General features: G+C 38.7%; 2 protein-coding genes across 7 annotated transcripts in view; one reads left to right on the forward strand and one right to left on the reverse strand.

Moving 5' to 3' along the window:
- The window catches only part of cadm2a (cell adhesion molecule 2a), a 500,950-nt gene that overhangs the window by 259,621 nt on the left and 214,285 nt on the right, over positions 1-27,044 (reverse strand). For all 3 annotated transcript variants that reach the window (XM_082157511.1, XM_082157509.1, XM_082157510.1), the window contains exon 2: positions 11,634-11,651. In XM_082157511.1, the coding sequence (XP_082013637.1) occupies positions 11,634-11,651 (18 nt within the window). The remainder of the gene's footprint in view (positions 1-11,633; positions 11,652-27,044) is intronic.
- LOC309489028 (C-type lectin domain family 17, member A-like) overlaps positions 1-27,044 on the forward strand; it is a 261,815-nt gene that overhangs the window by 65,482 nt on the left and 169,289 nt on the right. The gene's annotated exons all lie outside the window — the stretch shown is intronic.

The raw sequence follows: 27,044 nt of genomic DNA on the forward strand, positions 1-27,044 counted from the left end.
TTTATCTGCTATGATAAGATGCCACACCGTATTTATTTGTGACGGACTGCAGCGTGCGGTTTAAGACAGATGGAAGATGGCTAGATAAAGAGACAAATGAAGGAATATCAGGAGGATACAATGACCCGGCAAATCCGGGGAAGTTTTCCGAGGCCTCTCGAGCCCTTGTTGGCAATTACTGACAGCTAAAACACAGCCTGACAACAGGAAATCCTCTTGCCAGATCATTCAGTGTAACACCTCATGATTTGAGATGGCCCGGTCACTTTGTGTCATTCAGTAACTGTCAAGTTCAGACCAAGCAGCCACAGAAATTACTATGGGAAAATGGCATGGACCAAAAAAAAAATATAAAGCTCAAAGAGGAGAAACTTGATTCCATCAGAAAGAGGAGAGATAAATGGATTCTATGTAAAGGTTGTTGAGAGTGAAGCGAGAGAGAGACACGCAGATAAACAGCAGCTCGTGTGTGAGACAGACAGAGTGAGAAAAACAGGAAACGCCTCTCAACTCTGTGATTTAACGGTCCGGAGAGCCGTGCCCGGCGGCAGACGGGGAAACAGTTGGCATGCCTCTCATTACGGTGTCATGCTAGTGTCCCTCTCTCTCTTTGCCACCTGTCCAGCATACCTAATGCCACCCTGGCACTCTGCCACCTCCATTGGCTGACATCATCAAAGCGAGCGAAGGTGGGGCGTCACCCCAGACTGGCAGCAAAGAGATATGAAGTTGTCTACTGCCATATGTTTTTGCCCTTCCAAACCACAGGTCATTACTGCCACTTTTTTTAAATTATTTAAGTTTAATTAACCCGTCTATGTGGTCCCTCTTATGGGCCAATAGCTTGATCCTGACAGAAGCCGAGGGTCTTTAGAAGTGCTAAGCGTTTGTGAGATCACAGAAAAGCAGTCTGTAATCACACCGTCTCCACAGAATGCTCAACACCATGTCTGACAAAACTGTTGGACAGCATCAAACCCCAACAGCTTGACAAAGAGACTGTTATAATTAATGTTGAGAATTGAGAAGCAATTGATTTTCATTACATACTGTACAGCAAATGATTCACATGCAAAAGTCTTACGAGCAGTTCTTTTAAAGTGAATCAAAAACATACATTATGACGAGTAAAGTCTGTTTCCCAAGTTAATTGTTTTACTTTAAAATTTGTATTTTTAATTAATCAAAAGCATACAGCAAATCTGATTCCTGAGTTAGAGACTCTTACAAATGGATCTTTTTTAGGAATCATAAACATTCATAACAACCAGTGAAGTCTGATTCTCAAGCTAATGGCTGTTAAGAGTTGACTCTTTTTAGTGAATCAAAAACATACCTAACTCAGACTCCTTAGCGAATGACTTATGAGAAGGGGTGGGACAATATATCGATAGGGTGATATATCATTGTCCTCCGTGCGATACGAGAATCGATACGCTGGTGCCAAGTATCGATATTTTAATTAATAAAATAATGTGCTCTAAATAGATTTCTCTGCTCCCAGCGTCGCTACTTCACGCTCCTCGAGGTGGCGCTCAACACATAAATGAGAGAAACGTGAACATAAGTTAACTAGCCTAAGAAAAATTGTTTTTTTTAACAGGATGGCAGACAGCAGTGGGAGTAAAATAATACATGCCCCAGCCACGTTAAAGTTCAAAGACTGGATGCACTTCGGCATTTATACCATTGATGGGACAGACATGTTGTAAATAGACGTCTCTGTCGCTCTTCACCGAGCACTTATACAGGTAACCACGGAAGCGTTTGAAAGCAGGCGTCTTTCAGCGGATTCCTAATATATCCACTGACAGACGGCGCTTTCAAATGCTCCTGTGTGTATCTGTGTAAGCGCTCGATAAAGAGTGTCAAAGACAACATGTTTTTGAATCGTTGATCATTGTAGCCAATCACAGACATATAGGTTGAGCGTGTGAACACAATGGCCAATCAGAGGTGTTTAAGAATCCACTCAAAAGTGCTCAAAATGCTGAGGGGAAATGCTGGTATCCTCACATTGTTACAATTTTAAAACACCCAAGTCGGTACCTTTGACAAAACTCTTCCCAGATTTATTTTAAGGAAGCTGGTAAACACTGAGATGTTCCCAGGTTTAAATAAAATAGGTTGGAAAATTTTAAAATGTACCAGGTTTATATAAAACAAGTTGATAAGCAGTTAAATGTGTCAGTTTACACACAAAGTTTAAGCTTAAGTTTAAGTTATAAGCATAAAAGGTTTAATTTACTTAAAGTTAAATTTAATAGACTGAATAAATTAAATGTACAGACTGAACAACTTTTTGTGCTGTTTTATAACAGTTTGGACTTGAATAAAGAGGAAAACCTGCAATTAACTTGGTTACAGGCATTTTATTTTCATTGACAGATATCGTGATGTATCATTATAGGATTGTCTAGCAATATATCGATTATCGAAGAATTTTGAGCCGTGTGTGGCGTTTTGATATTGTGAGCCGTGTAACGAATTCACAAACAAATGTTTTTTTGTTTTTTTTTAATCATAAATATTCAGCACAGCCAATGAAATATGATTCTGGAGTTAATGGCTCTCACTAGCCAGTGAAACCACTTTTAATGATTCAAATTCCCAAGCAAATCACTCTTACAAATGGTCCATTCAGCATGAGCAGTTAAGTATGATTCCCAAGAAAATGAGCTTGGCTGGTAATAATGTACATTTTTGATTCACTAAAAAGCAAATCAAAAATCAAGTGTTTTTGATTAGCATTTTAGTGAATACAGCATAAGCAGTATAGTCTGATTCCCAAACAAGTGACTCTTATGAGTGATTTTTAGTGGTGCACGATATATCGGCCGCCGATATAATATCGGCCGATATGGTCATTTTTTTACACATCGGTATCGTTCCGATGTCAAAATATGGCCGATGTGAACAGGCCGATATTTGACGTGTGAAGTTGAAGATGAAGTTGACCATGCTGACTCGATCTTAGCAGTAGTGAATGTGCCTGAGATAAATACACATTTCATATAGATGACATAAGCAGAGAACAGTCTGTTTTCTTTCGTTTTGAATTGTTCTGTTTAAAAATAGACATTTCAAGCTTTCTATATATGTCTCCGGTCTGTGAGGCAGGTAGATTTCGGTTCATTTATGAGACGCGCTCCACTCCCTGATTAAATATTTTCTACTATACTTCTTATTTAATTCAATCCAGGCAATTGGTTGATGAAACATTTATCAAAATTAAGATACAATTAATACAAAACGAAATTAAATTTAAAGACAGGCTTTTTGTGCTTTCTGTTTGAGGTCTCTGTGAAAGTTTAAAAGCAGTGGCGTTTTCAGAGCGCTCACGTCAACTGTCCCGTCCGTAACATTGTTAACGCAGTCCAGTGCGACTTATGTTTTTTTCCTCTTCATGACACATTTTTGACTGATCGTTTTTTGACTCGTAGATATTTGAATATATTGCTTGATATTTCATACCCGTTCGAATTAGATTTTTCTCAAAAGTGACAGCACGTGTGATTTGTGGATTACTGATAAGCGCGAGTGGAGAAACAGGCGTTTATTGATTCATTCTCAGTGTTGAGAAACATAGCCTTCATGTGTTACGTTATTGTATTAATAATAACTAAAGTAGCCTACCTAATTATGTTACATATTTATTTTGTATGAAAACTAGCGCGTTCGTTACTTATGGATTAAAAAGTAGGCTACCGTTGTATCAGTGCTGCGCGAGCTCTCTCTCTCACAAACACGGACGCGCGCGCACACAGAGAGAGAAGATAATTGTAAAATGAAAAATTGACGGGCTAAGTTTAAATTTTGTTCTTGCTTGTTTTTTTTCTGTCAAAATATCAGAAAGTATTTTGTATTATCCATCCGTGTTTTTAAAATTCGTTAAATGACGGACGTTTTACTGTTAACACAGCCCATGTCGGAATTGTCTTATAGCCTAGGCTACTTGTTATTATTTTTAGAATGATTCGTTATGCTATTATTGGACTCCTGTCTATTCATTGTCAACTGTTTTCTATAAATATGTTTGTATTGGCTAACATTTATTCAGTTAATGAGTGTCCTGTTTAAAATGTGCAATGTTCAAACGCAAAGACAGCACGTCACAAATAGAAGCCCTTTTCCCTGTGGTATTTTTTAGTATCATATTTGGATATTGGAATAATAAATAAAGTAGCCCATCTTAATTTTACACAATGTTCCTGTTTTTGTTCTGTTTTTTTTTTTTTACTGTTTTCTAAGGGTTTCTTAATTTTAGACAAGTTGACCAGCACACATTACTGTATATGCAATGCAGTATAATGCATGTGTGTCGTATGTGACATATTTTGCACACAGGTAAAGGTGCCCAATATCAGTCATTTCTAAAGTAAAAAAAAAAAAAAGAAAAAAGTGTTTTGGAAAATAGCTCTTTATTTGATAATCATTAAAATTTGTTTTCTATACAGAGATATCGACATCGGTAAATATCGGTATCGGTATCGGCCATAACAGCAATTTTAATATCGGTTATCGGTATCGGCCACAATTTTCACATCGGTGCATCACTACTGATTTTTATTCCCTTCCCTACAGAAAATATAATACATGGAAAAAGTTACAGATACCGTAACAAGATTCAGCCAGTCAACAGCAGGAGCTTGTAATCTAACACTAGCGCAACCTATTAATAACCTTCCCACAATCAATATGCACATTAGTACTCCTGTATAATTCAATACAAATATAATTCAATACGTCCCTTGCACTAAAAAGCCCATATTAGGCTATATTAAGAAGGATATGAAACCATATCATACATTTCAGTTCTTAAATTGCACCCCCTATGGACATGAACATCCAAACCTCCATGTAATTAGAAACTTTTTTGTTTGAACTTTCTGCCATGACCTTTTGACAGCCCAGTAAACAAATGAACAAGCATTCCCTCCCCTCCACTATTCCCTTGCAGCAAGGCCTCTTGGGTGATGTAGTCCATACTTGTAATACTGAAGAGCCTGTCTTCTCAGGTGTACATTTTCTTTTTCATTCTCTACAATACTCTGTAAGGCAAAGCTGTCCTAAATGCAATTACTGTACACAGCAGAGCGGAGCGGAGAGTGTCCGCAGGGATCGCTGGTAAACAGGATGCAGTCAGGGGGTGCGGGAGTTCTGCTGCTACCTAATTTAATTGGCGCAGCTACTCAGCTAGCCCCAGGTGACCGCTACATGGAATCTTTATAAAGAATATGGTTAAATCACCCTAGGCTATACTGATACATCTTTTTTTTTTTCAAGATCCCTTCGTGCTGAGATTTTGTTTCTTTTTTTTTATTGCTTTCGCTCCATCCCAGGGAGGAACTGTTGTCGGCATGATGAGTTTATAAGGAAGATATTAAGAGTGTAAACAGTGATGGTACCGCTGAGATGAAAAATAAAGAAGAGAAATGGTTTGCAAGGAAGAGAGAAACCATGACAAAGAAAGAGAGGATGGTAACTGAATCCAAAAAGCCTGCTGTTATTTCTTAGTTGTAAGATGCGGATGAAAAATTATTGCACCAAGGCAGCTCATACTTCAAAATCTTTATGAAGAAGAATTTAAGTGTTAATCACTCAAAATTATCAAGTATAAAATTAAAGCTGTGGGCAATAACTATATACCCTTACATAAGTTGACATATTATAGCTGCCATTAAGATTTTTTATATATAGGTTTAAGCAATTTAATTGCTTATGTTGTTTTTTTGCAGTCAGGTTTTGTGTTGTTTCCTGTTGAATTCAAGCCATTTATCGACATACAAATGTAAATATCTTACAAGTAACGTTTAAGTGTTAAAACAAAACCCTACAAAACGATTATATAAACAACAACAACAACAACAAAAAACATATATTTGGATGTTCTAACAATAATAAATAAATAAGCAAACAAACTGTTCAAAAGTTTGGGTTCAGTAAGATTTAAAAAATAATAATTTAGAAAACTGTTATTCAGCACGGAGACTTTTTTTAAAATAAAAGCGACAGACATTTCTGAAGGATCATGTGACACTGAAGACTGGAGTAATAGTTGCTGGAAATTCAGCTTATTTTTTTATCAAATAAATGCAATGTATGAATTGTACACACACAATCCTACACATTGGTTTGGTTCACATCTATTTACACACACAAAGAGCTTTGTGAACTTTTTAGTATACAATTTCTGAGATCCTAATAATTCATCTTCAGTAACCAACGCAAGTCCTGCTCTTCAGATCACACTCACAGCTCTGGAGAACCTTCATAATAATAATAATAATAATAATACGTTTATTTTATATAGCACCTTTCAGAATACTCAAGTTCGCTTTACAATTAAGTACAAATAAACATGATATAAAAACGATACAAATAAACTGAGATGGATAACATAATAGATAGAGGTACATATTAGACTTGTAGTCAAGACTGCCTAAACCGAGACCAAGACACTACCAAGACCAGAGGGTATTGAGACCAAGACAAGACCAAGACCAAGACCAAGACAGACCAAGTCAAGACCAAGACCAAGACCAAGACCGAGACCAAGTCGAGACCGGAGGGAAAAAAAAACAGACTAGTGTTGAAGCTAAGCAACTTGTATGAATTCAAGAACAGCAGCATACTAGGGTTCAGCCGCAGTTTACATTCAATACATATTAGACGGTATTACTTCAACTACATAGGCAGAACAATACAGAGACAGACCATGTCATGTGTGTGACTGTGAGCTCACTGTAAATGTTTTTGCAGACTGGGTGAGATCAACTATGTGTAGCAATTGCATGACGGCTGTTACTGCACTATTAGAGGATTGAGACTCCCTTAACTTTTGTGTACTGTTGAGGACTGACATGACTGGTACTGATGGTTCATCTGACAAAACATCAAACACCTCCAACACCATCTTGCTCCTCCAACAACTGTCTAAAGAATGAGAAATATGTAACCAATTGAAATTATACTTAAAGGGATATTTCACTTTGAAATTAAATTTTGGTATGTTTTAGCTTACCTCAAGGGCATCCAAGATGTAGGTGTCTTTTTTTCCGCAGTAGTTTCAATTTTGATATTTTTAGGTCAAACCGTTCTTGTCTGTCAGTCATATAATGCAGGTCTATGGTCACTTGTCTCAAACAGCATGCACAGAGTCCAAATTAAAACAATTCCCCGTCGTCCAAATTAAACAATTCCCCATCGTAAGTACACATTGATGGCCTAAGACACGAAACGAGCGGTTTGTGTGAGAAAACGAACAGTTTTTATATCGTTTTTACCTCTTGAACTCAGCCACGTCCAAGTGATCTGAGAGCGCGGGCGGGTATAGATATATACACTAGATGTCGCCTTGGCTACTGCGAAACCGAATTGTTTAATTTGGACGACGGGGAATTGTTTTAATTTGGACTCAGTGCATGCTGTTTGAGACAAGTGACCATCGACCTGCATTATATGACTGACAGACAAGAACGGTTTGACCTAAAAATATCAAAATTGAAACTACTGCGGAAAAAAAGACACCTACATCTTGGATGCCCTTGAGGTAAGCTAAAACATACCAAAATTTAATTTCAAAGTGAACTATCCCTTTAATGTGTAGATGAAATCGTAACATCAAATTAAAGATACACAATTATAAACTTGGATAAGGCCTAATGTTTAGTCAACACAACGGAGATATGCATATGATATTTAAAAGACCATTTATTTAGTCTAACACCAACCATCTTAAATCCAATACTGTAATCAAACAACACACACACACACACACAGAGATATCAAAGTCACAAATTCATCTAAGCAAATGCCTGCCTATCTCTGCTGATTTCGGAGTCTCCAAATGAATCCATTCTGCAACTTTTAAATACATAATTCAATTTTTAAAAACGAAATTATAGGCTTAAGTGCAGGATCCGAACGTTGGTCGTTTTGTCGCTATGGTTACACACACACACACCGTTGGCGGTGCGCTTAAAGTCATCTGTCAGTTGTGCAGTTACCCAAAATCTCCTGAATGAAGTTAAAACCCATCATGTCACTGATATGTGTTTTTTAAATCAAGTGATCAAAAAAAGTGCTCGTTGCCGCTGCGATCAGTGGCGCGGATAAAGTGTTTCTGGTGTGGCTCGCGCACACGCCGCACTTTCACTCGGACGCGCGCTTCAATCCGTTCCGTTGCGGATAATAATGTTGCATTATCGAACGTTGTGTCGTCGTGGATATTGTAGTATTGTATTGCTAAATTCCCCGACCACTATGTCGGTCTGAGACAGCGAGACCTAGACAAGACCAAAGACCGTCAAGGCCGTGACAAGACCGAGACTACGTAAAAGTGGTCTCGAGACCGGTCTCGAGACATACATCACTAGTACATATACATATAGCAGTAGCAAAAATATATATTTTAAGGTGGGTTTTGAAATCGTGTAATGATGAAAGGTCGCGGATGTGTTGGGGAATAGAATTCCAGAGTTGGGGCAGCGGTACAAAAAGCCCTTTCACCAAACGATGATAGTTTGTGCCTACGGATCGTCAACATAGAACTAAGTGTGCAAACTGGGGAGTAGGTATGGATGAGATCAGAAATATAGTTGGAGGCAAGACCATGGAGTGCTTCGAATGTGATAAGGAGTATCTTGTATTGAATACGAAAGCGAACGGGTAGCCAATGAAGTCTGCGTAAAATCAGAGTAATGTGGGAAGATTTCTGAATATATTGGATCTCATTTCTTGATGAATTGGGTAAGCCATAGAAAAGAGAACTGCAGTAGTCAAGCCGTGAAGTGATGAAAGCGTGAACTAGGGTCTCAGCATCGCTGATATTCAGAAATATGACGAAGGTGAAAGAAGGCAGACTTAGTGAGCGAGGAGATGTGGAAGGAAGGAAAGAGAGGAATCAAAGATTATACCAAGGTTTTTGACAGTGGTGGAAGGTTGAACCAAAACTCCAGCAATTTTAACATTGTCAACACAGAAACGGGATGTAATTTGAGATGAACCAATAAGAAGTAGATCTGTTTTATCAGTGTTGAGTTTGAGAAAATTACTGGTCATCCAAGCATTTATATAATCAATATAAGCTAATATGGAATTTGTGGGGAAAGGAGCATTGCGTTGAGAATGGATGTGTAGTTGGGTGTCATCTACATAGCAATGGAATTTAAAGCCATGATGACGGATGATGTTACCTAATGGGAGCATGTAGATGATGAAGAGAAGAAGCCCAAGAACAGAACCCTGGGGAACACCATGTGGGACAGAGGCAGTAGTGGACTTAGCCTGGCGAATAGAGATGTAATGCTGGCGACCAGACAGGTAGGAGGTGAACAGAAATACCAAGAGCAGAGAGTCGTGAAATGAGAATACTGTGAGAAATTGTGTCGAATGCAGAGGAAATGTCTAGAAGAATTAGAATACTGGTGGAGCCGGATAGCCTAAAAATCTAGACGCACCCTAGCGGCAGCAAATTTTATTTTGCAGCCAGGCTAGTCTAGCAACTCTCTGTTGTCTTTCGAGCTGGAAAAATCAAACTCTAGTTAGGCCAATCACATCGTTTACAGAGTTGGTGGGCGGGCTTAACACAATGATGACAGAGTTGTGACGGTTCCGTGTGAATTCCCTGCTACTTGAAAACAAAGAATGGCTGCCGCTGCTGCCGAACAGCAATCTTTCGAATCGGCTTTGGCCAGCTTTTCTTTGAGAAAAGAACAAAGAACGGCACTGAAGTCATTCTTAAAAAAGGAAGATGTGTTTGTAGTTTTGCAGACCAGATACGGCAAAAGTTTAATCTATCAACTAGCTCCGCTGGTGGGAAAACGCTCTGGTTGGCTGTAGCGCTATCTTATTGCGTGCAGAGGGAATTTGAAAGATAATTGTTTATCCCACCCCTCGGATTGAGTTGAGTTCCCAGACCCAACATCTTGATGTGAGTCTGGCTTGCCAGGCTAGGAGCCGGAGTCAGTGGCCATAAGGAGATCATTGACAACCCTAAGAAGTGCTGTCTCAGTGCTGTGGAGGGAGCAAGAACTTTCATAGTGGTTGTTTAGATGTCAAATGTGTTTGAAGTTGAGCAGTGACCACTTTCTCAAGCAGTTTTGAAAGAAATGGTAGATTTGAGATTGGTCTGTAGTTGGCCATGTCAGAAGGGTCGAGGCCAGGTTTCTTTAGGACAGGAGTGACAGCAGCCGTTTTTAGTAGTTTGGAGATGAGAAGTGAAATCGGCAGTGAAATAACAGGTGCACATTTTTTAAGTAAAGCAGTAGGAGTGGGATCAAGATGACAGGAAGATTTGTTTGCTTTTTTGATTAGCTCAGAGATATAAGCAGGGGTTGGGGGGTTGGGGGCAAAATCAGTGAGAGTACCAGATGTAAAAGCAGAGGGGAAGTCGTGTGTGGATACAGGAGAGATCATAGATGGGAAAAGATTATGAATGCTATCGATTTTATTTTGAAAGAAATTCAGGAATGACTCACAGAGGTTTGCTGAGTTACTTATGACAGGTGCAGGAGGGTTGGTGAGTTTATTGACAACAGAAAACAATGTTTCAGGTCGAGAGAAATAGTAGAGTAGTAACTAGAGCGTGCAAGTATTTATAGTAGATTTGTATAACTGAATATGGTCAGTGTAAGCAGTAAGGTGACCAGTCAAACCAGTTTTCCTGTAAAGGTATTCAAGACAACGACCAGCTGTTTTTAGATTGTGAAGTGCAGGGGTAAACCAGGGAAACGTGTGTAGAAGGTACAAATCTACTTTTAAGAGTGGTGTGTAAATCAAGGGTTGTGGAAATACAGGCATTATATTTGGTAAGGATATCGAGGGAGCTAGTGTGTTCAGTAATATCAGAGAGATGAGTTTGTACAGATTCAGAAAACAGTAATGGATTAACAGAATTGAGGCTACGGTAGGTTATCATGCACATTTCATCCATTCTAGATGCCACAAGAGCAAAAGCAGCTTGATTGTCATCAAAAACATTTACAGAAAATGCTTGATAGAAGTATTAATGATCATCAGCCAATGTTAACATTTTTCATAATAAGAAAAAAAAGAAGAAAGCAAGCTAGACCAATAAGTAGTGCCAAAATGTGGCCACAGAAAATCAGATCCTTTAAACCACTGGCACCAACTAATTTCCTCATCCATCAAGTCACATTCTTCACCAACTACATGCATCAATTCATCACACAAAAAAACTCATTTGTTTAAATTTTAGAAAACTTAAAAAAGAAGAAGAAGAAAATCCTCACACGTACGTTAATCTCCCTGACAATGAGATTCAAACCCTGGAAATAATCTGGCCGTATTCTGAGCAGGCTCATTAGCTGATTCTCTGATACATCTAAACGGAATCCGTTCACGTCTCATCTCGAGGCAGTGTTGGCCGTCACACAGTCGTGAGCCCACACTCATCGCTGGAACATTCCAATTACCCCAACAACAAACTCATCGCTCACATCGCCAACTTCCTCCAATTTGAGGTATTGCCAGATTAGCGCTTGACTTCTTGCCTTCCTTAAGTGGCATTCGTAACACAGTTTAAAACCAGTATAGACACAATACAGCCTCAGCAGATGAAGTCTGATGATGTTTCAGCAGGATAAAGGAGGATTTGAAAATGTGCTTACCTGAAACGGCGAGAATATCTGATCAGCCAAACAGCACATGAGAAAAAAGAGAAGGAGAGAGAGAAAGAGATGGTGATTAGACCTGAGGTAATCAATCAATCTTAAACGATTATCACCATTAGATTTAATCACCGTTAAATCTAATTAACTAGCTATTAAAGGGTTTCTTCAGGTGGTCAGCATTCCTGAGATGAAAACTGTCACACATTACAAAAGTACATCAATTATTCTTTGACAATAACTACTTCATTCAACATATAGGAAAAGGAAGACTGCTGCTAATTATTCATGGTGGAACGATTATTTAATTTAATGAAATTGAACATTATTTCCTCTGGAGCGTTATTATTTCTTTTTAAAAAATAGAATCTGTAGATAGGGATATATAAAACTGAAGTTCATCATATTTCCTGCAAAAAGATCCACACTCCAAGTTTAGATGTTGAGACGAATAAGCATGGAAATATGCATGCTGACCCCTTGTGATTATGCAGATTGCAAATTGAATTTAGTTTGCTCATTAACAGAGGTGAAGTCAATGTGCATCTGTTTGGATTAGGGTTAGTTTATGGTAATTATAATTAGCAGTATTTAAATTTTGTTACGAGCGATACACACTTATCAGAGGTGGATAAGTTGAGTCACAGGAGGACCGGGGGTATGTTTCCATTGTGTTTACACCATGTCATAGCCTATTTACCATAATTAAAAGATGGCAACCTGTGACGTTCTACCCGTAAATGTTCGCGTCCTCAGACTCAGAATTATGCATTTCTATGTCAACACTCAACACTATCAACACCTAAGTGAAGCCGCAGCAGTCAGGTGGTACAAGTCAGAGCTCTTTAAGCTGTTTACGTTGTTATGTTATGTGCTTTGGGACATGAGGTAATTTAACGCTGTCTCTCATGAGTCATGACGCTTTGCAGACTCTGCTCTGACTGTGCGCATTCATGTGTTTTGAAGAAGGCATGACTTTGAAGAGCACTCTGAAGGGAGGGTGGGATCTCATGCTTTCAAAGCTAGCTTGCTATTGCCAACCTCTCCGAAACTGCTTACCCTACCGTTTCATGGCCTGTTAGTGACAAAAACTGATGGAAAGAACTAAGGGTGGCATTTAGAGGGCAGGTGGGGGTGGCAACACCAGGACATCAGCCTTCAGGGTAGCATGAGGGAGTCAGTAATCAGGTGGATAAAGCCTGTTTTATGCTTCTGCGTCGAATCGACGGCGTACCCCCGCGGACCCCTCTGCGTCGACGCGAACCTCGACGCGACCCCTCCGCCGTAGCTTGACGTGCACCTCCAAAAAATTTTAACTACGCGTCGCGGTGACGCAGACCGCAGGGGCTGTGATTGGTCAGATTATACATCATTTCCGGAGTAAAATATATTAAAATAGAAAACAGTCATTTTAAATTGTCATAAAATATGTTTTGTTTTATTGTTTTTTATATACTAAACACAGCCTTGGTGAGCAGAAGAGACTTCTTTTAAAAACATTAAAAATCTTACCGATCTAAAACTTTTGACCGGTAGTGTATATGTATATATTTATATATATTCTTTTCTTTTTTTGTTGTTGCTAGAAATAAACTTCAATCAATCAAATCAATGTTTGTTTTGAAAAAAAGTTTGTTGTTTATTTACAATACAATGTTCACGGGTACATCATGGATATCAAGTAATTAACCAAGTCTGCCACGGGACACTACATTATCCTGCCATGGCACCGTGGTCGAACCCATTTTGTAGCCCAACCCGGTGATCTTTGCACCCGAAGATAAAATCTTTAAAGTCACTGCCAGTCTCTGAGCGAGGTCAATAGGCATACTGTGTGTAGTCTGATGCTGTATTAACGGCTTTAAACGATGAACAAGATCGTCAAATCGACCTTTCGACATCCGAAAATACTTAAAGTGCATTTCTTCGTCCAAGTCCCTCAGCGGTCGAACAACCGTAACATATTCGCCAATCCTTCCCCTGTCTTCGTGCACTGGTCGTACAGACCACCTTCGCTGACGTCTTTTTCTTCTACGATTAAACATTTGCAATAAAATCATTTGTTGATTAGCTCCAGCTGCAACAACACTCTCTCTCTTTCGCTCGCCATTGTCGGAAATGAAAAAGCGGAACCGGCGCATGGAACCAAAACAAACTAGGAAAGAGATTCGCGAACCACACCACCCCCCTAGCGTTCTGGCGGTGAAATGCACCGCGATGCAACGCAACCCGACGCAGAACCATAAAACGGTCACGACGCCGTTGGAGTGACGGCGTAGCTACGCCGTGGAGTTGACGCAGAAGCATAATGAGGGCTTAAGGGTAGAGAAAACTCTTTGGTTCTGCAGGATGCCTAGTCCACCAAAAGTTGTGCCCAAAACACAGGGCCATGTGCCCTGACACAGCAATTACCACAGCCATGATTAAAAAAAAAAACAGACTAAAAACTCACTGATGAGTGCACTGTGATGCATAATAATAGAGATGCAATGATACTAAATGTCTCCACCAGTATCGATAGGCAGGGGTCAAATTGGTCCAGGGCTGAGGCACACCAGCTTACACTGGTAAACTCATCAGTGGACTTTCCTCGTACATTTTCAACAATATAGTTTTTTTTGTTGTTGTTTTTTTTACACCTTTCTCGTTCTTACTAATTCAAGCAATGATTCAAGAGCATTGCCTTTTATGGCCCTAAATAATGGACAAGACAGCATGCAAGTAAATGACAGCAGTGTGAGCACAGTGTAAAAGCTTGCACGTAAAATATAAACCTGCAGAAATAACTAACCCCAAATTCGAGCACAAAAAAGATGATCGTGCACACAAATCAGCATGTTGCGAGGAGAAATAACAAAATCACAATCCTTGTGCTACACACAGCCTACGACGTAGCTATGGTGTGAGTTTGACACAGAAGTATAAATTGGGCTTTAGGCTACTTGTGCCTGTCTCAGCTGCAACACGAGTTTCTACTTTCTTGTAGTCTGCCTGGCACAACCAAGCGGCAACCTTCCGATTTCTCTCTTGAAACCAACACGGAAGTGACTTAAACTGCAATTCATCGACTGGCCACTAGAGACAGGCTTCAGAGAGTCAGTCCCATGGCATAGCCCCCCATGTTAAAATGCCCAACTTTACAGCAGAAAAAAATAAATAATATTACAGCCAGGTACAAAAAGTGGTATTGGTCAATAGGTAATTTTGCCCTTCATGACAACTATGAGGAACTGTGTTCTGTATAATTAAGGGCGTGGCCACTTGAGTGACAGGTGGATTGCCGCTGCTGTCACTACTAGCCGTTTGTATGCTGTCTGTTAGCCGTCACGTCATCTCAGCTAATCCCGCCTCTTTGCCCATTTTCGGTTATCGGGGAGTGATGCATGGTGACGCGCTGCCAAGATGCAGTCAGCAAAACAGACAAGTATTGCCTAGTTTTTTCAAAAGGCAAATAAGCTAAGTTGACATAAATTTTATACATGCCCAGACTAGGCCCCTATATGAAATGCCGATTGTCATCATTCCCCCAGATGCCATTTTAGCCATGTTTGTGATGGCCTTAAATTCTAAATGATTTAATCAAAGAGATAATCGTTTAAGTCAGTGGCTCTCAAAGTTGAGTACCTCTAGTGGTATGCAGAGGAATCACTAAATTAAATATAAATTAATGTTAAAACACAATACATTTTAATTTAATCTTTTAGGTAAAACGCATTGTAATTTAATCATTATTTAAGTTTTTTTATTTACCTGTATGTAAGCACAGTACAGTGTTAATGTTTAAACTGTGTATTTACAATGTTAAAGCGGCTGACAACAATAAATATTCTTATTAGGAATAAACTCCCTTGTTTTTTAACTGTGCAGGGCTGTAGCTGAATAGTTAGGCCTACTACGCTAACTATTAAAAAATCCAAAACCTTTTCAGGCATAATCTTAACTAAATAAGTCCTTAAAGCTGCAGTTGGTAACTTCTGTAAAAATGTATTTTTTACATATTTGTTAAAACTGTCATTATGTCCTGACAGTAGAATATGAGACAGATAATCTGTGAAAAAATCAAGCTCCCCAGGCTCCTCCCAGTGGTCCTATTGCCATTTGCAGAAATACACCGCTCCCGGTAAGAAACAACCAATCAGAGCCAGGAGGAGTGTCTTAGCAGTGTCAATCATGCTTGTGTACGCGCTGATCACCCCCCTCTCTCGCACAGCGCCTACAGTCGTTCAAAATCAAGATAGCCGGTGTGCCGCGAAGCTGTGCTAATGGTGGAAAAACAACTAAAACTGCCAATTTCTCGAGTGGCACCAGCTCATACAACAAAGACAGGTAAACGGAAAAAGACCGATGACGATAAACAAGCCCGTCGGAGCCCAATGACTCAGTGTCAAAGCTCTAGCCGCATAGCATACAGATAAAATGTCACACACTGTGCAAAGCAACAATAGAAACCTGCTAATTCACTGGCTTGTCATGTTGCTGAAATAATGTACTAGCAAACCTTATTTAGCATTACACATCGCTAGAATAATTACTTAGATACTGTAACGTTACCATTATTATCTTGCTAGCTATTTATAACTTATAGAAAGAGTGCAACGTTATGAAGTTACATTACATGTATTGCAAAATACGTAATGATTTGAGGACCAAGTTTGTAGTCAAAGTATGGGCAGGCCATAGTCAATGTAAAACATATTGTTGATGTTTCGTCCCTACCAGTGAATGTGCGATAACTGTTTATCCGCCGTCATCAGTGTCTCTGCATGTTTACTAGCCTGCGCGTTCATGGCAGGCTCAGCTGTGGAGGGAGGGCTCCTCTCCGCTCGTCTCAGGTAAATAATGCGTCTTCCAGCTCAGCGGTCGGAGTCGCGCGTTCATGTGTTTTGGGGGCGTGGCTTTGGAAGGAGCCCAGAAGGGAGGGGGTGGAGTGAATGGAAATAATGAGCTGTCTTTAAAACAGTCGTGAGAGGTCTACAGACACTCGATTTTTATACTTTCTTTTTCAGAGTACTTACATTTTAATTATGTATTGATATATAAATATGATGTAGAAAAAAAACAACTTGCATCAGGTGTAATTGTGATTGTCAAAACATTTGGTAACTAAACAGAATTTTACACCATTTTCACGATTTCAATTCAATTCTTGGGATTTGATTTCAATATTGACTCTTTGGATAAATATTAGGTAGGCTACAGTAGATAGCCTACATGTTAATTTTTCTCAAGAAAAAATATATCTCACATAATGCTGTAAACATACAGAGAGCCCTGTCAGCTGGTTTTATTAAAGGTTAAAAATTAACAAATTAAATTAAAATATAATTTGGTTTTCATTATAATAACAATTATGACACATGTAAAAATATAATACAAATGTAATATAGTGCAGTGGTTCCCAATCCTGGTCCTGGGGACCCACAGCTCTGCACAGTTTGCATGTCTCCCTCATTTAACACACCTGATTCAGATCATCATCTCGTTAGGAAAGAGCTCTGAACTGAATTGGGTGTGTCAGATAAAGGAGACATACAAACTGTGCAGAGCTGTGGGTCCCCAGGACCAGGATTGGGAACCACTGATATAGTGCACATATTAAGCAAAATACTCCTCTCTATAAGTTAGCTATTTTTTCTAGTCAAACTAACAAGCTGGTCATTAAATGGCTTTCCTGAGGTAAATGTAACGTTCTGTGACATAATTGTTCACCTGCAGTTTTTATTGACCTCTTTCCGTGGTTGAAAAACACTGATCGATATTATGTATGAGGCATAAATACCTTTCGGTAAGTTGTACTGTATCTTTAAATAAAAAGTAACAGATGATCGGTTTACTTGAACTGAGGCGCTACAGCGATCGGTCACGTCACATTTACAAGCACCAAAACGGTATTTATTGTCTGAATTTCGTAATAAAATGGACAGAACCTGAGAGCTGAGAATTGTTTTCATATCAAAAGTAACCTGCTCTGTCTAGTCTGTCGGTGTCAGTGTACTCTTTGCTCCGTGATTTTTCTCTGCGTGAGAAAATGGATGTGTGGCGCGAGAGGATGTGAAAAGTGTAAAGTGCGTGAGTCTCACGCTGAATGCGTGGAGTTGGCAGCCCTGCTTTTAGAAGGGGGAAACATCGTCGGCAGCATTCCTCCTTCCGCCATGCTCCTTCTCCATGTGAGGATTCATTACATTAGACTAGAGTGCGCACGGCGCCGCATGCACACAGTGCTTCTACATGTGGGGATTGTTTACATCAGAGTGCGCACGTGTTTCGCGCAGCATATACGCAGTGTTTGTTTAAGAGGTTGAAATGTAAAATAAATATCTATAGCAAAAGAAAAAGCAATGCTTTAACAAAACAAATAAAACATACTTTATGCAGAAGGGTGCAGGCTTTTGTGTTTTATATTCAGAAGACATAGGACACCAAAAACAAAGTACAAACACATGGTCAAAGAAAAAAAAAGTATACAATTAAACAATATAGAGTAATATGGGCTAAAAAGACATCTAATAAAGTCAGATTTAAAATAACACTGCATAGTTTATTATAGATAGATTAAAGCTTATATCATTCAAGAGCTGCGACTGATTTTCTCTTTGCCTTTTGTTATTTGATTCACATTAATGGAGCAATAGTCAAAAGAAATCATTTATTTGAAATATAAATATTTGTAAGTGTTTTTACTGTCAATGCTGCTTAATAAATTTAATCATTTCTTCTTTTTTTTTTTTTTACTTGAACAGTAGTGTCTTATATTGCTAATGGATATATTCAATAAATAATTTGTTAAATAAAATAAAAATACACCATTTATAGATTTATCAAATTTAGAAATGCCAATATTCATGCAAGTGTTTTTATTAGTATATGCAGAATTTATTATTAAGGTTAATAAATACTGTAAAAGTTTTGCCCATTCATTTTCATTGGCACTCCTTGGTCTTAATTCTTTCTAATTACAGGTCAATTTGAGTTGCATCTTTGGTCAATTTATTTCTTTATTTTTGAAAAGGTCAACATTCAGTTTGACTCTGTGTAGGATTTGAGGGTGAACTAGACACAAATGACTCTTTCAGACTGATCAAGAAGCAGAATTCCATAGAATCTCCGACTCCACACTCCAGACCCTAAATCAGACAATCAGCCATTTGGGACTCCATTCAGTCTAGATACCCCCAGCTAATTACTTTATAGCCACGCACGCTCGTCAGAGATGATCCTAAATAAAATGAAGAACGTTGTCAATGTTAGGCAGTTTGTAAAAGACGGATTGGTTTGGAGGTGGCGCAGCTTTAGCCCCACGAGGAAAACACCAAAGAGGGTGTTTGTTCCCACAAAAGATATACAGCCTTCTTCTTCTTAAAGACATTTGAGCGACCTCAGGGCTGAAATCTCTTAAAACCACAGAGACTGAGACTTTAGACATCAAATCACATCAGATCATCCCAAAACAATGCCTGACAGACCTACAATCAAACATCGTTCTACTGCATAATTCTATATCAAGTCTACAACCTATGTGACTATTATGCTTAGATCACACATAATTCATGCAATTTTTATAACTATTGAATGGTTTACTGAAAGTGTTTATTGTTTCCTATCCGTATGATCATATGTTCATAATTTAGAAGATGGCTTGATTGAAATCCGTGTAAGATGTATCTTATTCTTATCATGTCTAAACTCTGTGCTGAGAGTGGGAAGTTAAGAGACCATCAGATAGCAATTTATGTGAGAGGAGGAGAAACAGCCACATCTGAGCTAAAGACAAGGTCTAATTGGTCAGAACCACTCCAGGGGGCTGGACAGATACCTCAGGTTTAAAATCTCAGGACACGAACAAAGGATCAGAGTGAGTCAGATCAAGATCAGAAGAACATGGGTTAACAGTTTCATACAGTAGTTACAGTGTTGATAGTTACGGCCCATTCAAATGAACGCTGGACGAGTCATTTGCTCTGCCATAAAATAAGTGACTCTTTCAAAATTCCCTATAAATTAATTCATAATTCCCTTTGAGCTAAATGGACCTGTTTCCGTAACACCTGTATAGATGACTGTGCTCTGCACACAATGGCAGTGGTGTTTAGGTCTTGACTGATATTTCTTCTGACACTAACCATATAATCACACATATTGAGAATAAAGGAAATGACCCATCATTTCTGTGATTGTGCTGCCATTTTCGGACGATAATTCAATTTCCTGTGAACTCTCAAAGCGACTGATCACACACTGAAGAAACGGCTCATAATGCCCAACAGGTGGTCTTCAGAATAACACAAGCTCACAGACATCAGAGGCAAGTGATAAAAAAAATTGTACACGTACTCCATTACTCAATTCTCAACCAGTTGGTTACAACCCCTGGTTTGGGTAGTGTCACAGTCAGCAGGTATAAAACAATACTGAATGCAAATAATAAAATACAACTAACCATATAATTGAGGTTTCAAAAGTGATCAACCTTTGATCTTTCCTTAACACAGAGGGAGAATTCAAGCCATATCAATCTCCATTCCTTTAAACCACACACATTCTCTCATACCGTACATTTCCTTTCTCTTTCATCCCTGGGTCCCCATCATTCCTATTGGCAGAGCCATTACATTGGGCTGGCAGTGGAAACAGCGGATTTTGGCTGTTACCAGACATTTCATCAAGACCAGCAGTGATTCTGAGAGGGTGAGGCTAAACTGCCCATTTCCCACCATGAGCTGGCACCACTTTTAATGCAAAAGGTCTCTAACAGGCGGAACCTGCGCCAAAAGGGGTCCATTGGAGTCCAGGAACACTGAGCGAGAGGGGGTGAGGCTCAGTCCCACAGAACACAGCACCTGCTGGGCACTGGGTGACCTTTAAGGGTGGAGATCCATCACAGCTGCTGGGTACGCAACACTAGCCGCGTTTCCATTACAGATTTGCGCAAATGTTTTGCGCTATTATCTAAATATCGATAAAAAACTATTGCGAAATGACGGCGTTTCCATTAACCGATGTTATGCGACTAAAACGTCTTTTTTTCTCTCGCGATAAGTCATTCCAAAAATCACGGCAACGGACGTTGGTTATAATATCACAGCCACCGCATTAGACATTATTATTATTATTAATGGAAGGAGACGTGGCGTGTTATCCAAGCATTAATGGCAGGGAAAGACCCCCGAACGACACATATAAGGAGTTTCTGGGTGTTTCGCCCTCATTTCTGCTCCGATTGTGGCATTTCTTTGAGATTTAGAATCCAGTATTCCTATAGGCTAATTATTGTTTCTTTTATGAATTTAATAAATAATTCTGTCTCGTGTTCTGTCCAAATGATCCATGTAGGCAACTTTTGTGTCTATTTGTTTTTCCTTTTTTAACCCCTAATTGAAAAACGAAAAATGAACGGTTGTTGTCTTCTTAAAACAAGTTGAACACCAAAATTTTAATTTGAACTGGCTACACACAACTGCTGTGCTTTATTTATGACTTTTTGCCCCTTTATTAAACATTTAAAATATTCACAAATTAATATGGAAAACATGTCGATTTTACTGGTTTTCTAAGGCCAAATTAGAAACTGGAATTGATGTATTTCCCGCAGTGCTGAATGAGAAGAGCCATTAATATAATTAATAAACTATTGTTTTCTAAGTGTCGGCTAAAATCACATCTCCATCTCCGCTGTTATCAGATGCGCTTTTAGAGAGAAATGCAACTTTCATACGGATTAGCCTACATAATCAGAAGGTATTAGCTTTCGATTCGAATTTGTTCGTTTTAAAGTGGACATTTCAAGCTTTAGCCTACACAGGCTATATTTTGTTTCAGTTCTCGCGCCCCAGTTTACGGAGATCATGTGCGTCTGATTGTTTCTTTTATTTTACAAAAGCACAGCATTTTCTTGTTATTGTGAGTTTACACAAATAAAAGTGGTTGAGAATAATGTATTATTATTTTCTGTCTGACCAGAAATGATAGAGTATAAGTTGTTTCCACTGTTGATAGGAAAATGCAAGTGTTTGCGGCCGCGCCTCCGTGTCATGCAGTGCGCGCTCCACGCTCAGCTTTGTTCCTTTTTTGCATAAAAGCCTCTTCTAAATATAGCCTATTAAATGTTATAATAAAATAATATAAAATTATTATTATTTGCGTAGCTATACATGGACTTCAAACACACTGCGTCTTCTAAGTCAGGTGACTGTAAATGCGCAAAAACTGTTTCCATTGCAGTTTTGCGAAATATTCATTTTTCGAATTGCCTGAAAAACCACCTCATGAGAGCGTAAAAACTTTTTTGCGATAAATGGGAGTTTTTGCGAAATTGACGTGTTTCCATTAAGCGTATTTTCAATTCGCAATTTCAATTTGCGCAATTTGAAGGGTAATGGAAACGCGGCTACTGATGCATTATTTCAAAGAGAACATATAAAACATCAACCAATCCAATTTTTAACTAAGTATCCTAATACAAAAAAACTACAAAAAAACAACAACAACGTTTTATAACAATATGTATTAAAATAAAAATATTAAACATTCATTTCACAATATAATAAGAATAATATGTATATTAGATTGTGAAATTGTAAGGAGTCAAATTTCAGGTTAGATTTCAGTTTTTGTTTTAGGGGTGCTCTTAACAGCATTATAAAATAACAATATTAATATTTAAAACATAATTCATTAAAACTCAACTGTCTCCTCAAACCTCTTTGCTTGAATATTAATTTAATTTTGAATATATTAGACATATGAAAGGGTTAAAGGGGTACTTCACCGCCGGAAAAAATGGGCTTTCAATAAAACTGCCTATACAAAAAAAGCAATTTTTTAATATAGAAAACATGCATAAAAAAAAAAAAAAGCTGCTGTCTTCCCTTTTTCCAAATGAGTAGGAAAACTTCAACACCCATAATGCACTGGGCATGTTGCAGTCCAAGGCCACTCCCACCCGTCTGCTATGGATACCACAATCAAACCCCACCTTGCTTTAGGAAATACTTCTTAGCTAACTTTTAGTCAATATTGGTGTTGACTTGTATTGTTCCCGGGTGCAAGAATTCAAAAAGAAAACGTTTAGCTGAAGTGAGCTTTTGGTTTCCAGTTAAGGATCCAGCACATTATAGGCAGTGGCTAAAGGATGCAAAGAATCGCAAATGTGGAGAGAACGCAACACGAAAAATCTAAAAAACCTCTGTGTTTGTGGTCAACATTTCCAACTAGATAAACACAGTGTTTTATAAGCTGCTGTAAAATATAAAATCATATCATCTGTAGTTTCTTTCTGAGCACTCGATGTGACGCCTCATTGATGAAACAGTGCATGATATGATTACAAAGACAGATCTGATATTCAAGCTGACTTTATTCATAACAGTGTAAACAGCCACGGCAACTTTTCAAATACACTTTCAAAGGTTGTTTGGGAATCAACTGAACCCCAGTTTTGAAACGATACACAAAGATGCACTGCAATTTAGTCATTCAGAAATAAATAATGACTCTTGAAGCATAGAAAAACATTATACGGAATGTGATAATTACTTAATTGCAGGTTTATAAATGGAAACAAATTGAGATTTCTATGTTTGTATGCTTTTTTCTTTCTTTCTGGGAACCAGGGGCGTTCCAGTCGAACGATTGCTTTAAGTGCACAGTTATGTAATCTCTCTAAATGACCCTGCATAACAATAATTAAGCAGCAATGTCATCGTTCACATTTCCCAAGGCCGAGGACACAGCAGCACGGGATACAACCACACACTACCAGAATGAGTCATTATAATAGCACTAATTAAGTTTACATACAATCGCAAGATAACTGGAACGATCATTTCCACTTCATTTCACAGGTTTAATGATCTAGCTTTACAAGAAGTGAAATTTGTCCTTTAAAATCAATAAAAAAATCAATAAAAAAAATGGGTTCAATATGTTGCAATATGCAATATGTTATATCATGTCACATGCTATTTTTTGTATTAAATTAGAAATGAAATAATTGGAGCACAAATAAGTGTCCATTTGCATTGTACAGAAACTAGAAAACAGAATAGTCAGGACAAAAAACTAAACAAAACAAAACAAAAAAGACAAAAGCATGCAGATGTTTGAAGATATAAATAAAATGAAAAAGTGATGCTCAAATGTTATTTCACGACAGCACAAGAGTGCTGAATGTTTGCATCCTGGTCACAAAAAGTGGAATTTTCTTGTGGAGGTTTCCCCCACATTTCCAGAATCTAATAAATACACCTTCCGGAGTCATAACAAACCTTAATGGCCAAACTGTATTTATGATGAGCCTGCATCCCACATACTGATAACAAATCCCACATAAAAAATGATCCATCAAAATGTCTAAGTTGCCAACCATAAACAAAACAATTGTTCACGTCAAAGCACCAGACTGATGTTCTCTTTTTATCACAGCAAAAAATGATTTTGCTAAAGCCGAAGAGTTGAGACGCATAATAGATTTGCTTCTTTCCGCCATCTTTCCATTTGCAACAGAAACATAATGGGTTTTGTGAACAACATTGCAAATGGGGAATTACATAAAAGTTACTGAACGACAAACAAACGGACTAGCAGGCAGACGAAATCTCTTTATTTATCAAAAGATTAGAAGGACTGAAAAAAGCAGAGGGGATCCAGATTTATGTTCTGTTTTCAATATCTAAACCGCACTAAATACAAACACACTCTGATTTCAGTGGCTTTAATGGCTTGTGGGGAAACAGGTCTTGTGTGTTCAAACATGCTCTGTTTAATTGTATTGACTCAGGCGCTACTTTTCCATTAAGGACATCTCATCTCTGTATTCTATTAGTGCTGCACGGTTGGGCTGGGTCGGGGTGGAGGATATTACTTTTGGGCTGCACTGAGCAAGACATGCCACATTAGTAGCAATCAAAACAACATTTCCTTGAGATGTGTGGAGATGTGCTTCAGACTCTGTGGATAAATCCACAGTGTTACATAAGACAAAAGTGTTGAACTAAACAAACAGAGACCAGGGACGATCTTCAACTGACTAATCACATTACTGGCTGATGTCAAGAGACCAGAGAACAGCGCAGGAGAATCTCAAGCTGTTGTAGTTTTGGATGATGTTTGTATATGCCTTTGTAGACTGGGCCTGTTCATTTCAGCTTCAGAACACTTTATAATGTCAGTTTAGATCAGCACCAGATTCGCTGGTGTTCCTGCAGTGAAAAGGGTCTGATGAGGCTGAATACAGTCCAAAACATTGGTTAAAGGTTAAAAATGGTTTTTGACTGTACTAAAGCATAAAAAGACCATGATATATTTGCAGACATTTAGGAAACATGCTGTTTCTCTGAAAAACAATGCTACAGTTATTTTACTTTAAAATGTGCGTTCCTTGTCAGCATGTCTGTTTTGGTCTGTGTGATTCCGCACACTGCCAATTTACCCAACAGTATTTCGACACCCCGGGTTGCCAGTTGGCGGTAAACACAGTTTATTGTAGCCAGGGAAGCCAGAAAATATAGGTCAGAGATCGCAGATTCTACCCGATCTAAAAAGCCTCGGCATCCATCTAAAAATCTCTATGAACAGGAGCATATTAAAACATGGATAAATCAACTAATCTACTTACAAATGTGTAAGTCTCCTCGCCTTCCATTGTCAATTGCGCTCGCTCCTGTTGCGTGTCCTCAAACTGGCAACCCGCGAGTCTGAGGAGGAGGGGGCGGGGGAAACAACCCGTCCAAAATTTTGAATTTGAACTGCAGTACCCATTACAACCACTAGCTGTCAATATTACATACTGCACGTTTAATTGTTCACTCAAAAATTTTATTCTGCTAATATAATTTATTAAATAAATTAAATGAATAAATAAGCAAAATAGACATTTTCACTAGTGGTCTCATAATTCTAGAGCTTTCTGTATTGTGGTGTTTTTCCACTGCATGGTACGGCTCGGCTCGGCTCGGTTAGCTTTTCCACTGGAGTGTAGTACCGCTACCACAAACAAACGCACAACACAGGAGCAATGGAGCATTTAAATGGAATGGTGTTCTTGATTCTCAATGTTTTTTCACTGCAAGAAGAAGTTTGTTTGTTCGGGTTTGGTGTCTCGTGTCGCAAATCCAATGACGCTGGTATAGTGACGATTCTCTCTGACCAATCAGTGATCTGCAGTGTTTACACGTCACAGTTTAGTATCGGTACGGCTCGTTTGGAATCTCAACCATGGTGGTACTATTTAAGCGAGGCATATACTGAGCCGTACCATGCAGTGGAAAAGCACCATTGGATACTTATAAAAATTTTATATGCACTATTGTTCAAATGTTTGGGTTTGTAAACATTAAATGGATCAAGTTACAGAAATATTTGTACACTGTTACAAAAATATCTTACTTTGTAATATATATATATATATATATATATATATATATATATTACTGTATTTTGATCAAACAAAAATGCAGCTTTGGTGAGCATAAGACTTCTTTCAAAAACATTACAAGATCTTTGCAACAGTGCAAATCAAATAACATAAACGTTGTATTTCTAAGCTGAAGTATAGAATTCAATGATTAACTATGAATAAAAAATTATAATAATCTTGTTAATAATGCATACACCTTTGTATGTGTGTGTGTGTGTGCGCGCTTATGTGCAAGCATATGAATGTTCCCAGACACACCAGCGCACACAGGCTGTGAGGACAGGCCAGGGGAACAGACGGACAGGGCAGAGGAGACCTATTTGCTGGGGACGCTGCCAGGTTCACCCACCGCTGAGACACATGGAGCATTTACTCTGACGGGGCTCCATCCTTTGATACCACCATGTACTTTTTCCATGTGCTGGGGGTTTGCATATGTCAAAAAGGAATTAATGTGGACGGTTGGGCCGCATGACACCTGCACCAATTTGCCAGTGTTGGCAGGTAAAGCCGATCTCGGCTGGGGCTTCCTGCATGCGAGCGCTATCTGTGACTTTCTGCGACCGCGTTAATGTCTTCATAATGTTCCTGTGCTGATTAATTGCACTGACACTATAAGACAAAGCCCCAGACCAGAGGCATATCAACTTTGGAATTGCCAAATCTAAATGAGTTTATGAAATACCAAATGCCAGAATGGCTTTGGATTTCTCTGTCCTTTCAGAAAGGGCCCTCAGATCCATCATTTTCTCCTATGGTTATTTCTCTCCTTTTCTGTCTCTCCTTTTTTCCCTTTGGTCTGTCCCTGAGGGAAGGAAATTAGCCACAATGATTTACTCCTGTCATGTCTCCAGGGCTATTCTGCTTCTAATGGACTCATTTACCTTGCTTTAATCACAAATTCACAGCTTGGTCTCCTCAGTCCCTTGATGCACTACAACTTTCATTGCTTTGATATTCTCCAGCCTGAGAATGGTGGGATAGGACAGTCTCTCTCC

The sequence above is a fragment of the Leuciscus leuciscus genome, assembly GCF_965113295.1.
Source record: "Leuciscus leuciscus genome assembly, chromosome: 24".
Taxonomy (NCBI): Eukaryota; Metazoa; Chordata; class Actinopteri; order Cypriniformes; family Leuciscidae; genus Leuciscus; species Leuciscus leuciscus.